General features: G+C 32.3%; 3 protein-coding genes across 4 annotated transcripts; 2 read left to right on the top strand and 1 right to left on the bottom strand.

The window, feature by feature from the left end:
• The first annotated feature begins 109 nt into the window (after nucleotides 1-109).
• LOC105639888 (putative pectin methylesterase CGR2) lies at nucleotides 110-3,801 on the top strand. 2 transcript variants are annotated; one of them, XM_012224074.4, is made up of 6 exons: nucleotides 110-300; nucleotides 520-694; nucleotides 859-900; nucleotides 1,703-2,077; nucleotides 2,604-2,659; nucleotides 3,425-3,801. In XM_012224074.4, exons 2-6 carry the CDS (start codon nucleotides 532-534, stop codon nucleotides 3,575-3,577), a joined length of 789 nt encoding a protein of 262 aa, XP_012079464.1. In that variant the 5' UTR covers nucleotides 110-300; nucleotides 520-531; the 3' UTR covers nucleotides 3,578-3,801. The 2 variants fall into 2 exon arrangements, with proteins under 2 accessions (XP_012079464.1, XP_012079462.1); XM_012224072.3 differs by having other exon boundaries at nucleotides 112-300; nucleotides 525-694.
• Nucleotides 3,802-4,203: 402 nt separating this feature from the next.
• On the bottom strand, nucleotides 4,204-6,615 carry LOC105639889 (Pentatricopeptide repeat (PPR) superfamily protein). Its single transcript, XM_012224075.4, has one exon. The coding sequence runs from the start codon at nucleotides 6,441-6,443 to the stop codon at nucleotides 4,281-4,283; it is 2,163 nt and encodes a 720-aa protein (XP_012079465.1). The 5' UTR covers nucleotides 6,444-6,615; the 3' UTR covers nucleotides 4,204-4,280.
• Nucleotides 6,616-15,372: 8,757 nt separating this feature from the next.
• LOC105639890 (1-aminocyclopropane-1-carboxylate synthase 8) lies at nucleotides 15,373-17,415 on the top strand. Its single transcript, XM_012224076.4, has 3 exons — nucleotides 15,373-15,804; nucleotides 15,940-16,100; nucleotides 16,223-17,415. The coding sequence occupies exons 1-3, from the start codon at nucleotides 15,526-15,528 to the stop codon at nucleotides 17,178-17,180; spliced, it is 1,398 nt and encodes a 465-aa protein (XP_012079466.1). The 5' UTR covers nucleotides 15,373-15,525; the 3' UTR covers nucleotides 17,181-17,415.
• The last annotated feature ends 223 nt before the right edge of the window (nucleotides 17,416-17,638 follow it).

The raw sequence follows: 17,638 nt of genomic DNA, 5'->3' as shown, positions 1-17,638 counted from the left end.
ACATAATTGGTTTGGAGAATGCCAAAAACGGCGTCGTGCACAGGTTTTTGAACCGCCGACACATTCGACGCGCTTGTTCCATAATCATCAGGCTGTATGCTTGTAAGACTGTTAATTTATAGTCTTTAACCTTAATTCCAACACCGTTTCATTTGCTCTGCTCTCCACTAAAGAGTAGTAGACCTTCACCTTCCACTTTTTACCCAGAACAGCTCAAACAAACTAAAAGCACAGATCTAAGATCCAAGTCCAACTCAATTCCAGATATTTTCTTATTTCCATTTCATTCTCGATCTAAAGGTAGAGTTTTCTACTCTTCTTTCGAATTTTGTTTGCCTCATTTTCTCTTCCTGATCTATCTCTCTATCTGCTGGAGTTTTCTGTCAACGCGAATGTCTAATTTCATGTTTTTGATTTACTAAAGAATTCAATTTCTTGTGAGCTGAGCTAGTTGAACTTTTTTGGTGTTACAAGCTCAGTGCTAAACTCACTACATACTAACTGTAGTTATAATATTAGTTTAGATCAATCATGTCAAGAAGGCAAGTGAGCTCCACTCGACGGTTTGTTGACACCGGAAGCTTGCCATTTGCTGGAGCATTACATTCTAAATCGCGTTCTTCGCCTTTATTATCCGTTGCTCTTATCCTTCTTGGCGCAATCCTTCTTATTGCCTATGCTTACAGTGGTCATGGTTCGTCTTCGTTTCTTTTCTATTAATGATGCTCAATGTGATAGTTCTCCTGCTTTTCTTTATTTTTAGATTTTAGATTTTGCTAATAATATGTAATTTGAATTGGATAGATTGAACTTGTGTATGAGATCTATTGATTAAATTGCTAATCTTTTGAAATCCAGGTATATTTGGAGGCAACAAAGAGGCTTTAAGTAAGGTTGAAGGTAAATTTCCTTTAATTCTTCCTGAAGTTTGCTTTTTTATATTTATTTATTTAATATTTGCAATTGCTTTCATAAGGAAGTTTTGAAAGGACTCGGAGATGTTTATATAAATAGGGATAAGGGACTATGACCTTGAAACTGAAGTCAGGCAATTGCAATTTTGCTTGTTTAGCATACCTAACTTTGGTAAACATCTAATTAGTGAAGATGTGGAACAGAAGATCTGCAGTAAACTACTTAACATGTTAGATAATCTGGATTTCATCCGTAATGTATTTTCAAATGTTGGTGACTAATGAAATCGGAGTTCTCATTTATGTAGCAAGTGTTATGAACATATGATGGAAATTACTGTATAACATCAAAAGATGTCAATTCTAAGAAACTGCTAAGGTGCCTTTTTTTTTTTGTTCAATCGTCCAAACCATTAGAAAGAAACTTGTATGATTGTTTTCTGGTTTGAGGGAAAGTGGAAATGATAGAATATGGTAAATGACTGGATGTGCTTACCCAAAATTGAAAATCATCTCACCCTGTATAACATACAATTTAAGATTACTATTCTCAGGTTTTTGAGAATTTGTGATGTGTGTCAGTGGAGTTGCTTTGGATGCTTTATAAAATTTCTGGTTCTCTCTCTATTCTTTTTAATCAAAGAAGAAAAATGCTTTCATGCACTAGTCAGAGCCACATTTGTGGCCATTGCTGTGCTGGGTTTAAACAACTGCAAGTAAAGCAATATTTTGGTCGTGCATTTGTTTGAAATTAGTTCTGATAGTAGTTGGACTTCATTTTATTTTAGGTGACTTTTCGTGTACATTAGAAGTTCAGAGAGCCATATCCATTCTAAAGAAAGCATATGGGGACAGCATGCGCAAAGTTTTGCATGTGGGCCCTGATACTTGTTCAGTGGTCTCTCAGCTGTTGAAAGAAGAAGAAACTGAAGCATGGGGTGTTGAACCGTACGATATAGAGGATGCAGATGCAAACTGCAAGAATTCTATTCGCAAAGGCATTGTCCGTGTAGCTGATATTAAGTTCCCTCTTCCCTACAGATCAAAGTCTTTTTCTCTGGTCATTGTGTCAGATGCACTGGATTACCTGTCTCAGAAGTACCTGAACAGGACTCTTCCAGAATTGGCAAGAGTGGCTTCTGATGGTCTTGTTATTTTTGCAGGTAATTCCTCTAAATTCATAAACTATCCAACACATGGTAGAAAATTTATTAGTGAAACAACCACTCATTAAATATGCTTAGTCAGCCATTGTGTCTGCGTCTTTGTGTGTGTCTGCACGAAAAAATATTATAGCAGTAATGTTTTTTGGTTCAATTGTGGAAGATGGGGAAGAACCACAGAGTTTCGAGTTCAAACCCTTAATTGCATGATAATCTGTATGTATCTATCCATTAGCCTTCATGAATATATGCTAGCCAAAGATTATAATCCCTTCTAATGATATTATGAATGAGGAGTTAAAGCCTAAGATAATCATTCATCAATTCTGTCTGTGTTCTATGCTTCACTGAATGAATAATAGATATATCTAAAACTCAAAACCTTTATTGGTTTGCTTAATCCATTGAGAAGTTTCATTTAATCCTGGCCCAATATTTCTATGGTTTTTTATGTAACATGATTAAATGTTTCTAGCTATTTCATTTTCATTTATGTACAACTTCACCACTTCTTTTTAATATTTAGGATCTCCTGGTCAGCAGAGAGCTAAAGTTGCAGAGTTGTCTAAATTTGGAAGGCCGGTGAGTAGTTACAACTGCTTTTTACAATTTTACTTTTTGCTTCGTTAGTTTGGTTTTATTGTCCTTGGAAACTTGTTGCCCAGATATGGAATTAGTCAGATCATCTCTTGTAATTGTTGTTCAAGTGAATTTTACTTTCTGAAGATTGTCAGTATCTTGTTCTTGTGTTTTGTTCTGTACTGGGCTTCTACTAACAAGAAACAGTTTACCATTTCTTTTTCTTTTTCTGAAGAAACAATTTACTAGAATTTAGTCATATGTTCATGTGATTATCTGTCAATTTGGGTTCAATTAACCCAATAATCTTTAGTTTTCAGTCTTTCTTCTCAAATCCTTGAAACACTATTTTAATGGTAATGAGCTCAACAGATCATAATGCAGATGTGATATTTGAGTTAGACGAAGGATTAATAACCAAACAACTATCATCATTGCATTGTCTAAGATGAATATAAATACTTTTAGCCCGAATCAAATGGTAAAATAGAAAGTTCAAATAATAGGTGCTACACTGAAGAAAGAAGATACTAACTACTAAGCATCAAAGATTGAAACCATCAAACATGGGGCAAAATAATAAATACATGAATATGAAATATTACCTATTGATGCTTGATCTTGAGGAATTTTAAATACTGTCACTGTCATTGCTTCCTCACCGTTACTGAGGGTAGGAAGTCCATTTTCATGGTTGCTTCATTTGCAACAGGATTACTTGTCTATGGTATTTGTATCTTAACAACCCCTTTGATGTTGTATGTGCAGGCCAAAATGAGAAGCTCATCTTGGTGGGTTCGATTTTTTGTCCAGACAAGCTTAGAAGAAAATGAAACTGCTCTAAAGAAGTTTGAGCAAGCTGCATTAAAGAAGTCATACAAGCCAACCTGTCAAGTATTCCATTTGAATCCATACCATTAATAGATGATGCGAGATCATTTATGAGGTCAAGAATTTTACAGTTTTGTTTGTCATGCAATTAAAGCCCAAACATAAAAAGAATTGTATCTTTAGCTGTCAAATAAGACATACCATAAGCCGTGTAGACAAATTGATAACAAAGAAGTTGATATCATCCTATGTTGTGTCCTTAACATTACTTGGTCCGTGTTTATTAATTTAATTAATGGAAATTTTTTATATGATTTGTTTTTTTGTTTTTGATGTGTTGAATTTTTTTTGTGTCTTTAACAGTAATGCTTTGGCTGTCTGCTTTCTGCTTCTTAGGTCCCAGCATATAGTTTTTTGCCAGTCTAACAGCACCAGACGGGTCGGCGGATCTGTGTCTGTGTGTTTGGCCGGCATACAGTTTTTGACTACGAACTGCTACAGTTAAACAAAAACTATGCTGGGTCTTGACTTTGTTACCTGTTTAAAATAAAGAAAAAAAAAACAGCTTAAATATGATGTCATAGATATTAGATAGATATGTCGGCAGATTAGCAATAAATTCTTTTTAACAGGCATTGGCAAACTAGCAGTGTTTTTTTTTTTTATTATTTATTCAGATTCATATATGACAAAAAAGAAGGAAAGAAAAAAAAAACTATAGTAATGAGCTTGATGATTTTTTTAATATATATATATAATACCAATAATACAGATGCAAATACTTGCAAATTTATCACCAATAATCGCCACAAGAGCACTTTCCTCCCTTGAAACAATGAAATCTATGTGTATCTCTAACAGTAATTACTCTACCAGTAATTTTAGAGATAAATTTGATTGCATTGTGACAATCCCCACATATCCTTAGATTTTTCATAACAATTATAGGCTCCCAATTCTTAGTTGAAAGCAATCCAAATGCTACTGCTAGTTTCTCACTATGATGCCCTATCTTAAACTCCTTTTCTCCTTCCTCTGTTTCATCATCCTTAACCAATGCCCATCTGACATCAGGCACATACCCAGCTCCCTTCATTCTCGTCGACAGCTCCTCCAAGTATCCATTAATTTCTTTTATCATCGGATGATATCTATCTTCTGCGACAAAAACATTTACTCTATTGTTCAACTCGATCCAACTGCACCCTGGTTTCTTCTTGACACCTTTAGCACGCATAAGCTTTCTAACTCTACTTACCTCTTCCCATTTGCCTGCACTATGATACATATTGGCAAGCACGACATAAGGTGTAGCATTTGTAGGTTCTAACTGCAAAAGATGATTTGCTGCCTTCTCTGCCAGCTCCATGTTTCCGTGCGTCCTGCAGGCACCGAGTAATGCAGCCCAACCAATGGAGCCAGGGTTAAATGGCATTGTCTCGATTAGTTCCGCTGCTTCACACAGTTTGCCGGCTCGACCCAAAAGATCAATCATGCATGAATAATGTTCAGATTCTGGCTCAATACCAAACTTCTCTTTCATCATACTGAAGTACCTCTTGCCTTCCTCAACCTTTCCAGTGTGTGCACAAGCAGAAAGGACAGAAATAAAGGTTATTCGTGTAGGAGCATTACCAATCTCAAGCATTTGTTCAAAAAGGCGTAGTGACTCTACTCCAATCCCATGTTGTGCATAGCCTGCGATAATTGAATTTAATGAAACAGTATTATGCTCTGGCATCCTATCAAACAAACGTCTAGCATCTTGAAGAATTCCACACTTAGAATACATGGCAACAAGTGCATTATGCACAGAAATTTGATTCGCGGGGATCTCAGATTTTATTGCCAATGCATGAATTTGCTTTCCTTGAGATGGAGATGATAAATGAGAGCATGCTCTAGTCACACACACAAAGCTGCAATCATCTGGCCAGTGACCACTGCGTTGCATCTGTCTAAAACAATCAAGAGCCTCCTCGGATAATTCCTCATCTAGTGAATACCCAAAAATCATTGTGTTCCAAAGAACTGAGTCTGGTACAGGTATCTCTTCAAACACTTTCCTGCACTCTAGCATACTACCCCCACATTTTGCATACAAATCAATCAAACCACTCCCTACATGAGAATTCTGATAAAATCCTGTTTTGATTAAATTGGAATGGAACTGAAGTCCCCCAAACAAGTCGTCCAAGCACGTAAACACAGTCAAAGCGCTTGCTAGAGTAAATATATCAATGTCAATGCCTTTCTGATTCATTTCTTGAAACAATGCCAACGCTTTGAACCCCATCCTATGCTGCCCATATGCCACAATCATAGTGTTCCAAGAAACTTCATCTCTATTCTCCTCTCCCATATCATAGAATACTCTTTCCGCCTCCACCAAACACCCATTTTTTCCATAATAGGTAACAAGCGAGTTATTCACTGAAACATAAGAATCAAACCCAGAAGAAACAGACAAACAATGCAACTGCCTAATCAAATTCACATCATTGCAACAAGCAGTAATAACTCCAGAAAGGGTGAATCCATCCATTTCAAGACCAATCTCTCTCATTTCCTTAAACAATTGTAGAGCAGGTAAAGGATTTCTGCAATCTGCATAAGCAGTGATAATCGTGTTGTAAGAGACAAGATCAGGCTGAGGAATTTGATCAAACAGGTGGTGTGCAATGTCAGTTAATGATTCTTTTGCATATGCATCGAGAAGAACATTGAAAGAGAAGATATTTGGTTCGTGGATATGTTTGAAGGCATTGTGGGCAGTGGTTAGGCGGTTGCATTTGGAGTAAAGGATGATAAAATGGTTGGAAAGATAGGTTGAAGAAGGGACTGTCGACTTGATGTATAGTGTGTGGAGAGCTTTGCCAGTTGGAAGGTCTCTGTTGGTTATGCAAGCTTTCAGAAGTTGACGGAAGGCTTGATAAGTCCATGAGACTTGGCTCATCTAAAGTTTGTCTCTCAAATCTTAGAGCATTTGCCTCTTATTATGAGTAAAGAATTTTTGAATCCCTTGATAAAAAACAACTGCAACCTCTCACCTTGAAGTTATAGCTTGTCAAATTCATTTGGTTTTAAGCGGTATGAAGAACTTTTATGATCTTATGTAAATTTATATTTTTCACTTTAGTTATGTGTTTTCGAATATTAAACATTTTATAAAATAATTATAATCTTAAGAATATCCATTTTATGTTCCAATCAATTATTGTATATTGAAATTTGACGCAAAACTAATAAATTAATATGGACATATGAAATGCATAATCTCAATTTTGAAAATTGAGAAATACTAAAAAATAAAAAAATTCGACGAAATGTAGTGTGAATTCGACTTTATATAAAAATGAAATTATTAGTCATTATATGAGTTTTTCAAAATAATAGATTTAAATTTATATTTAGACATTATATGGTGCAAATTGAAAAAAAAAAAAGAAAAAGAAAAAAGAAAAAACTTGGGCCCAAACTGTTTTGGGAAAAGTTTCTGTTGCCTAATGAATCCATCTAAAGCAATTAGGAAAAGAAGCAAAGAGTAAAAGCCCAAAATCATATCCAGAACTTGTAACTGGGCTTAGGCCCGCTAGGAAAATTTTGTTTTTTGTCAGTGGTTGTGTTGCTACTTGCTAATAATAGCCCATAGGTTAATTTGTCTTGTATGTATGGTTCTTGTTCTTGTTCTTATTAGGAGCGTGCATAGGTTAGATCAGAACGGAAATTATATAATTTTCAAAACCATCCCAAAATATCGAGACCGAGACGTAAAAAATGAAAGTTTAATGATATATAAGCAATGATAATTTCAGTATATTGCATCATTCACTCACTCTTCAAAAACCCTTCAAAATCTACACTGCGTTAAAACTTACAAAAGCCAACTATCAAATATTAGAGCACAAAAAATTTACAATTTCAACATTCCAATTAAAAATTTTATTTTTACTATTATATAAATAGAAGTTACATCCTAATATTATTTCATCTTATAGATATAAATTTAAGTAGTATTATAAGTAAAATGTTGATTGAAAAAAAAGGTATGAATTGTAAATTCTTTTTCTTTGAAGGAAGAAATATATAATATTTGGGAATTTAAGGATTTTTCTTCTTTGTTTTCTTATCGATTGTGAATAATATATTTATATTTTTTTAGTTTTTATTCTCTTTGACTGCATGTTGTTCATTATCTCTAAGTTGGATAAACTTTCGATTTGTGTACGAGTTTGTGATAAAAATTGTAGGAAAAACCTAATTTTGCAATAATTTTTGTATATTAAGTCTCAGTTCATGGGTAAATTGAACATTCTCCTTTTCCTATAAAATGACGTAGTTTTCTCTTTGACAAAAAAAAAAAAAACTTTAATTGATTTTTCTCAGCAACCCAAATATAAAAAAATTAAAAAATATTTTCAAAATAAATTATTTTCTCGAAAACAAACGGCCAAATAAGAAACAATTCTATAAATTATTCTTTCCAAATCCAACAACAATTTTGAGTTAAATCCCAACAGATTTTCTATATTTCCCCCTTATTAATATGCTTATATTATTAAAAAATTGCAAAAATCTCATAATTTAAAAGTAATAACTATTGGTTTAATAGTTAAAATTGGTTATGCAACTAATATTAAAAAAGTAAATATCATTTATCAAATACATTTTATTTATATCAACAAAATTGGTATGGTAAGTGATCTCAATTTCTACAAACACTACAAGGGTATAAAAACAAATTCAATCCCCAACATAGTTTACTAGAGAGCAAAAAACTTTTATGTTGTATTGGCCAAGAGGATTAAATCCCCTAGTCATATCAAAAAAATTTTCATTTATAAAAAAAAAAATCGACATATTTATTCAATTAACTTCAAAATAAATATCATTCAACTTTACAAGTCAATGAGACAATGGCCAAAAGAATGGATCCCTAGCCTGCAACAGCAGTGGAACATGCCAACTGTGGCACTACAAGAGAACAAATGTTAAGAGTGTCAGCTTGTTGGACAATAGTCCATTTTCTTAATGGGTCTAAAATTTGCAAAACAAATGTTAGAATCACAAAGCATGTCTGGCCCATTGCAAATTTTGAACACTTGAATTTAGCCAATATAGAACAGGCTAAAAACAAGCTGTCAAGATCAAGAACAAACTGTCTACATAGGCCAATGGGCTCTTCACACCCACTTGACTGTGTTGGGTCTTAATATACAATCCCAACCCCACCATTCAGCACAATATATCTATTTTCTCCAGCTTTCTTTCATTTCAAATGGTTCAATTTTTGTCTCATGCTCAATGTTTTGCATGTGTGGATGACTACATTCACCATTAAACTTAAGTGTTTAATGTGAAAGGGTTTTGAAAGGAAACCCTAATTGTAATATTGAAGGACAGTAGAATGAGTAATTGGTGCAGTGTAGTGTGTAGGGCAATAGGAAGATCAATCACTTTCAAGCTAGGCTGGACTAGTTCTGCCATCTATAAGGTGCAATAAAGAAGCCGCATGGCTTGGTTGGAACTGTTTTATTTGGGAAGTAAAATTGATGCAAATAATTGGGAAGAGAAAGGGTTTTAATTTGTAATTGAGAGAGACCCATTGATAATTGTGTATGGCTAACACTCTATCACTATGCTTGACTGTTACCATATTGACCCACTTGGATACATAACAAGACAAACTATACCTTATTAATTTGAAAGCAACTTGTATACAATACAATACAAGACTAAGACTAAGACTTCCCTTCTTAATTTTGGGTCCTCATTATCATAATTGTATTGTGACTTTCACCAATTGCATTTCCTATTTGTCAAATTTAGCATGTTTTTCTTTTCTTTTTTTTTTTTTTAATACATATAAGTAAACACGTTGATATATACTCATGATTCATATCAAATACTAGAAAATTTTGTTAATCGATTATTGCTTTTCTCTTCCAATGGCAATCTGTTTTAATTTCCAGATGATTCATAATTTATATTACTTTTCTTACAACCAAATTTGAAAATATTTTGTGTATTTCATGGCTTCAAATGATATGATAACCATTTTTAACTTGTTAATTTAATAAACCATTTACAAATACCCAAGTGGAAGAAAACCAGAAAAAAAAGCCATAAAAGTACATAATGCTCTCATTGACATATATATATGCTCAAAATAGGCATATTTGTTGGGCATTTAGAGGCTATGTTTAGAGGTCTTCTATTACAAGATGTGAATGGATCAATTATGAGTGGCAAGATGATTGGATCAATTATGCCCTCAACTTACATCTCTTTCATGTTTTGTTGATCCATTTATTGTGAGTTTCACATCTCATATTTATTTATTTATTTATTTATTTATTATGGTTATGGTTATGGATGCTCTTCTTAATTTGGTTTCTCCTTCTTGCATTTCGAATTTGACTATTCGGCTATTGTATCCCCATTAAGAAAATGAACTTGGGCTTATCCTATCATCCATCTTGCAGCCTCCTAGCTAGCTATATTTTTTTCCCATGCAAAAAAAAAAATAAATAAATAAAAAAAAAATAAAAAAAACACTATCAGGCAGTTAATTTTCCATTTATGTAGGAAGTTTAATTCAAATCTTGAATTTTTGCTTCATATATATCAACTTATAAGTTGTAGAGAAATTTCTTAAATTTTGGGGCTCTTACATATGCCATATGTTAAATCGATGTTTTCATTTTATCAAATTTCCTCGCAACTTACTTCATCCACTAATTACAAAATACGCAAGGAAGAAGTTATTTTGTATTTGGTCTTTGACTTTTTTTTTCTTTTTCCTTCTAAATTTCCATGAATATCTTTGTTTCAAGGTTTGTCGTGACCTCACCTCATACGTATTTTTCCACAAATTAAATTCTTGAAATCTTGTAGATTGTAGAATTTGTCAGTTAGAACATAAACGTGCTTATCATTTGAGTCATTTGTCACTATTTGTGTTTTGTTTTATTTGGTATTTAAAAGTATAAAAACTCTACATATTGTAGAAAGAACACATCATTTTGAAATTTTTATGTTTCAAACATGTCGTTTTTTTTTTTTTAAAAAAAAAAAATTTAGTGACCACTGATTAATATTATCAACATCATATTTTCCAACAGTAGTTCAAGAAATAATATCAAATAAACAGATAATAATGGGATTGTCCTTCGGTTTTTCATTTTCAAACTTCTATCCAATAATTCTGCCAAGGATCCATTAGAAAAATTATTGAACGATATCATTTAGCATTTAAACCTTCAATAGTTGTTGAAAAATTTGTAAATATATCTTATTCTAAAATTTTAATGAAAAAGCTGAGAATTATAAGATTCTTGGTAATAAATATTTGATTATAAACTTACATACTAATGCTAATCACTAATTAACACTTAATCATCGATTGTTAGTTAAACATAATTGGTTATAACCTTCAACTAAACTAGTTTCTACAACAAATTATTCAAACTAGACATTACCCATTATCTATGAAAATGAAGAGACTAACAAGAGGATCGCAAAAACAAAATTATATATATTCTCATGCATCTTGCAATTTACGTGTTTTATTAATATAAAAATAGTTAAGTTGGTAAGTGTAGTTTTCGTTGACCGCTCTCATGGTATTAGGTGTAGAAGAAATGGAAATATAGATATCAAAAAGACTGAAGAGAGGGGCCTACGTTATTGAAGTAAAGGAAGCAAAGGGTTAATGGACCATGAGAGTGTCTCCTAGGAATTGTATGAGGAATGGACTAACGTGAGCTATCATGTTAGTTGTCACCAACGGACTGAGGTCACCTAAATGGTCCCTTCTTCGTCAAGCCCTCTCTATCTCTATGTATGTGTTTGAGTGGGCTGTGGTGGACCCTCCTTAACCATGGTTTCACATGCCCTAATAACCCTTCTTCTTCAACAAACCACGTGGCCACTTCAATTATTTTTATATATTTCCCTTTCTTTCCTCTCAGTGTTTTTCAACCGTAATTAAATCTCAGCCTCCAACGTCAATCTAGTTTATCTTCTTATTTTATATATAGATGTAAAAAATGAAAAATTTTGAATTGAAATTGTCTCGACTATAATAATTTTTATCAATTTAATGAATTATTATTTATTTAATAAATATCAATTTACCTGCAAGGTTAAAATTTTAAAATTTTATATTAAACAAAAAGATTTAATGTCATATATATTAATTTTATTACTCAAAAGAATTTCAATAATTTTTTATTTTTTTTAGAGATTAGCAAACTCTATTTCTATATGCAATCTAGAGGAATGGATCATATGTACTTTCCTAAACTTATTTATAATACTTGAGATTTTGATTCTATTGATAAATTATGTTTGTAAAAAAAAAAAAAAAAAAAAAATTGCTTCTACAATACTAGAATCATCTTTGTAACGATATATATATATATATATATATATTCGGACTTTGGTGTAAGTGTAATTTAAAAATAAAAACACCACCTTAATTAAAAAAAAAAAAAAAAAGTCTTAATCTTGCCTAAGCAGAAAAGGAGATATGTTGCTGCTCCATTTGTGCTAAACAATACCCTCATGAAAGGGGCTTAAAAATACAATAAGCCAAAAAATTGCTAGCTTAGCATGCATAAATTTCTGGATCAAATAGACAAACCAATAATTTTCTTGTTCAAGAAACAGGTTCTTGAATCTATAGATCAACCCAAAATACAAAAACAGTTAATGTAGTTTATTTGGTAAACAAAAGGGAAAAAGAAAATTAAAATTAGGGTTTTGTATATATTTATAACATTACATATCACATTATTGGGATTTCGCATCATGTCTTGCCCTTGTCGTCCCATAAGTAATGTATTGGTTGTGCCTGTCAAAAATAAAATGTTCACATATTGCAAATCAATCAGATCATTCTACCCAAATAGTAAGAATTGGGGGACCCTATCTCTAGTTACTTCTTAAGCATTTATAATTGGATGTATTAATTTTTATGCTATCGCATGAATTTATGGCTTTAGCAACCCAGATTCTGGAGACAATAATACTGTTCTCCTCTTTTTATTCATTAGTCAATTTTGGTCACTTTCCATGTTTTCACATTTTATCTCATCACTACCCTGCTATATCAATCAATGTATTGATGATCGGCTACCGCATATAATTTAACCAGACTTACAAACTTAATATAACGCAGGACAAACTGGAAAGCTGTATTTATGGAGATCACGGTATGAAGTATTCCAATAACGGGTAAAAGAATATCGAACTGTGAACCTTGTAGTCTCAGGACCTCCACTAACCACTTCAATTAAACTTCATTAGCAACTTTTGAAGCATACGATTTAGAAGTAAAATATTTTCAACAGTGAGAACTCCATAACCAGACTATAACACTTGTAATTAATTTGCAAGAACCATATGATATATTGAAGTTTTTAGGCTCTAAAAAATTTAGGTTAATTAGGGTAAGTTCCTAGTAGTTTCTTCAAGTGAAAAGTGACCCGTGCAAACTCCAGAAAAAGATGAAGAAAGTGATATATCATGAGCTGTCACTCACTAAATTAAATTTATAGCAACAAATCAAAAACAAAAAAGATTACATTTTTCCTTAAAGAGCAGAAAGGTCATCTAAAAATCTGGGAGCGGAAGGAATTGCCTCACCAACCCTTTGCTTATCTTTTGTTGCCGTCAGAAAATTAACTATATTCAATATAGTTCCTTTTATTCCACTTTTTCCAAAATCATCTCTAATGGTTTTAGTTCTTACTTACCTATTTACAATGGGAGACCTATAAATCAGGTAGCCAAAAACTAAGGGCGGAGACTGGTAGAAGAGGTTGTTAGCAATTATTGCTTATTATTTTTTATTTTCCTTTTTTTGCTGTAGAACAAAGATTTATAACGAACTAAACCAACTAATCTCCACCGTCCCTATCATCCAACCTTAACTACTTGCATTATTTGACTTAAAAAATTGATTTAAAGGCCATGAAATTTGGGCAACTACCTGATTGAAAATTTTGTTATTTTTGAACAATGCAATTAGAAAGGTAATTGAAGGGCAGACCATGCATTTCGAAATTAACAATGGCACATATAATTCTAACATGTCATATTATTAGGACTTCGATAGAGTAGTAAGAAAAGATCTCATTTTCTTAAATTATAAGTTGAACCCATAAAATTAATTACATTTAATAGGCTAATCTTGGCCGACGTGCCTTTAATAAGCAAAAAAGATCTTCATCTACTTCTATATATGTACATACTCTATTATACCCTGCACAGTATCTTATATTCCTTTCGCTCTATCCTATAAAAAAAAAGAGATTTGTTTATGTTTTACATAGATTAAAAGAAAAATTAATATTATTTCAACAATAAATCTTGCTTATATTTTCTTAATATACCCTATATTAACATTACATGTCACTTTCAATAAATAATCAAATGGAAAAATATTTATCAACTAAGTATAATTCGGTTGGTCTTTTCATTAGCGTGAGGAGTATAAAGTTACCGATTTAGTAAATCAAGCAAAGACTCTTTTGCTATTGTGTAACATATTGTGTTATTTTAGACCCATTGCCTCCTAATGAAACAAAAAATAGGAAAAAATAATTTATAACAACACATATTAAATAAGAATGTATTAAAAAAATTAAAATTAATAATAAATTTAAAAAAAAGAAAATGAATTATAATTTGAGACGAATAAAAAAAAAATTAATCTTTATAGAATAGAAGGAATATTATAGGATTATATATTATTATTATAATATTATTATTCCCACTAGAATTTTGAAGGTTTGACTTCAAAAACCAAAAAGGGTTCTGTTCCATTTTCCAAAAAAAACAAAAAAAGAAAAGAAGGGGGAGGGGGGGGGGGGGGGTTGTTCTTTATTTTAAAATTTAAAATAAACTTAAAGCTAGACGAATCAAATACAATGTTTGATAAATTAGAAAAAGAACCCCCCAAAAAAACAAAAAAACACTAATGAAGGTTAATGGCCGACATGCTTGGATACTGGGTTAATTTGGATTCAAGGGCAGGAAGCATATGGACCCAATGGTGGAGCCAGTTTGGAGCCACTGAGTTAACCATTAGGAGCTTAGCTAGTTTATGCGGGTCAGTGTTAAGCCATTTTTGTTGGACTACGAGAGTAATCTCACATCGGATAAATACAATTAATTAAAAGGATATATAATATGAAGGGTGAACCAACCAAAATGGCTTAGGCCATTTTATGTTAAAAGTAAGCCTAACTCGTTATAAGTCCAATATTAAATATATAATTGAATTTAATTTAATTAATTTGCTCGTAGGGCTAGATTCTCAACAATTTTCTCCAAGATTTGGTGTCAGAAGAGCAGCATATTTAGACAGTAGTACTATATTAATTTTCCTATTTTCTACTACTACTACTAAAATCATCTTTTTTCTCTTTGAAGTCTTTTTTTTTTTTTTTGTTGTCTTCTTACTACATATATAATATTCTATAATTAATAACTCTACGCAAGCATTGTAGTTGATGAAGCATACCTTTCCATCAATAAAATCAAGAACTAATTGTTTTTTTCTTTTTTCTTTTTAATTAATAAAAGAATCAAGAATATTATTAGGGGTAACCTGAAAATGTAGTAACCAAATATGAGCACAACAATGTGTAATGTTTTTGGCTATGGGGCGGTGGAGAAAGCGCGTATAAGTTTCATTTCTCTTGCAATATAAAAAAATTGATATTTAAGTAAAAAACAAATAAATAAAAAATGAAATCCTGTCTCTATGGTCAAATTTGTCTTTGTAATTCTTGTCGTGGCTTTTCTTCACTTACTAGGCTACTGTATATATATCCTATACATCTCTCAACTACAACAACCAAAACTCATTTCTCTCTTCTCTTCTTGAAAAGCTATAATCTTTTCTTTTTCTCTCAAACATTCTATTTTCTTGCTCATACTTCCTTTCTTTCTTTTTCCTGCAAAAGATTTCTCATACATACACTCATAATCACATCCTTTTAATTTGCTAAAGAGAAAAAAAAAAAATGAGCCTCTTGTCTAGAAAAGCCATGTGCAACACTCATGGCCAAGATTCTTCTTACTTCCTAGGATGGCAGGAATACGAGAAGAACCCATACGATGAGATCAAGAATCCAACAGGAATTATTCAAATGGGTCTTGCAGAGAATCAACTCTCTTTTGATCATCTTGAATCTTGGCTTGCAAACAATCCTGATGCTGCAAGCTTCAAGAAAGATGGTCAATCCATTTTTAGAGAGCTTGCTCTGTTTCAAGATTACCATGGCCTCCCTCTTTTCAAAAAAGTAATTATCTTTCTCCTTCCTTAAGTCTTGCATACCAAAACTTCAGGACTGAAAATTCTGTCTGCTTTCCAGTTAAAAAAAAATGAATTAAATATATACATATATCTAACTAAATGTTTTTGAACAATTTTGCAGGCATTGGTGGATTTTATGGCAGAAATAAGAGGAAACAAAGTAACGTTTGATCAAAACAAAATAGTACTAACTGCTGGTGCAACTCCTGCTAATGAAACTCTAATGTTTTGTTTAGCACAGACCGGCGAGGCCTTTCTTCTACCAACTCCATACTATCCAGGGTGCGTATATATGTTATATCTTAATATACACTTTTCCTGTAACTTAAAAATAAAGTTTCTTATCAATTATGCATATAATGTACGTTTCAAAATTCTAATCTTACTTTACATTATTCTTTCAGATTTGATAGAGATCTCAAGTGGAGAACCGAAGTTGAAATAGTACCAATTCATTGTACAAGCTCAAACGGCTTTCAAATTACCGCATCAGCTCTAGAAGAAGCTTATCTAGAAGCTGAAAAAAGAAACTTAAGAGTTAAGGGTGTTTTGGTCACAAACCCTTCAAACCCATTAGGCACATCAATGACAAGAAGTGAATTAAATCTTCTTGTAAACTTTATTACAGCCAAAAAAATTCATCTAATAAGCGATGAAATATATTCAGGCACTGTTTTTAGCTCGCCATCGTTCGTCAGTATCATGGAAGTTTTGAAAGATAGAAAATGTGAAAATACTGAAGTGTGGAGTAGAGTACACATTGTTTATAGTCTATCAAAAGATCTTGGGCTACCCGGATTTCGAGTTGGTGCAATTTATTCAAACGATGATACGGTTGTTTCTGCAGCAACTAAGATGTCAAGCTTTGGTTTAGTTTCTTCTCAAACCCAATATCTTTTAGCTGCTCTTCTTTCTGATAAAAAGTTTACAAAGAACTATATTCAAGAAAATCAAAGAAGGCTTAAGAACCGGCAAAAATTGCTCGTAAAAGGCCTTGAAAAAGCCGGTATCAGTTGTTTGAAGAGCAATGCAGGCTTGTTTTGCTGGGTTAACATGAAACATCTGTTAAAATCCAACACATTCGAAGCAGAAATGGAGCTATGGAAAAAAATTGTTTATGATGTTAAGTTAAATATTTCTCCCGGTTCTTCTTGCCATTGCACTGAACCGGGTTGGTTTCGGGTCTGCTTCGCTAATATGTCCGAAGAAACATTAAACCTAGCTTTGGATCGGTTAAAGTCCTTTGTTGACTCGATGTCGAGCCTTAGCCAACATCAGACGACAAAAAATGCAAGAAAGAAATCTCTCACCAAGTGGGTTTTCCGGCTGTCGTTTCATGACCGTGAGCCTGAAGAACGATAGTCTGGTTTTTGTTCATGTGTTAAGAACCCACCCACATACATCAAGGGGGAGTCCACGTCAACACCATTATTTTTTTTTTTTTTACTCCAAAATAATTTTTGGTGGATATTTTTTTTTTCTTTTGTAATATTAGAAAGCACTCAAGTCCAGTTGTTTCAATGGATCTTGCAGTGGCTCTAAATCCTTTAATTAATTTGTTCTTGTACTTGTAAACTCTTGTGTCTAGCGTTATAAAAAAAAAAAAAAAAAAAAAAATCTTCTCAAATTCTTCAAAGCATATATGTATGATAATGTGATTAGTATGAGTTGACATAATTAATGAAAAATGATATTTTAATTAATTATCCACTTTTTTCTCCATAAATAATTATGTTAGTAATTGACACATGTGTTAATAAATAGAAGCACACAAATCCATATATACAACAATAACGGCAAAGCGGCGGAGCTAACTTAGA

The sequence above is a fragment of the Jatropha curcas genome, chromosome 3 (genome assembly GCF_041381405.1).
Source record: "Jatropha curcas cultivar XTBG-Jc1 chromosome 3, XTBG_Jcur_1.0, whole genome shotgun sequence".
NCBI classification, from domain to species: Eukaryota; Viridiplantae; Streptophyta; class Magnoliopsida; order Malpighiales; family Euphorbiaceae; genus Jatropha; species Jatropha curcas.
Note: the sequence above shows the minus strand (reverse complement) of the source record. Positions and strands in the feature narration are given on the sequence as shown.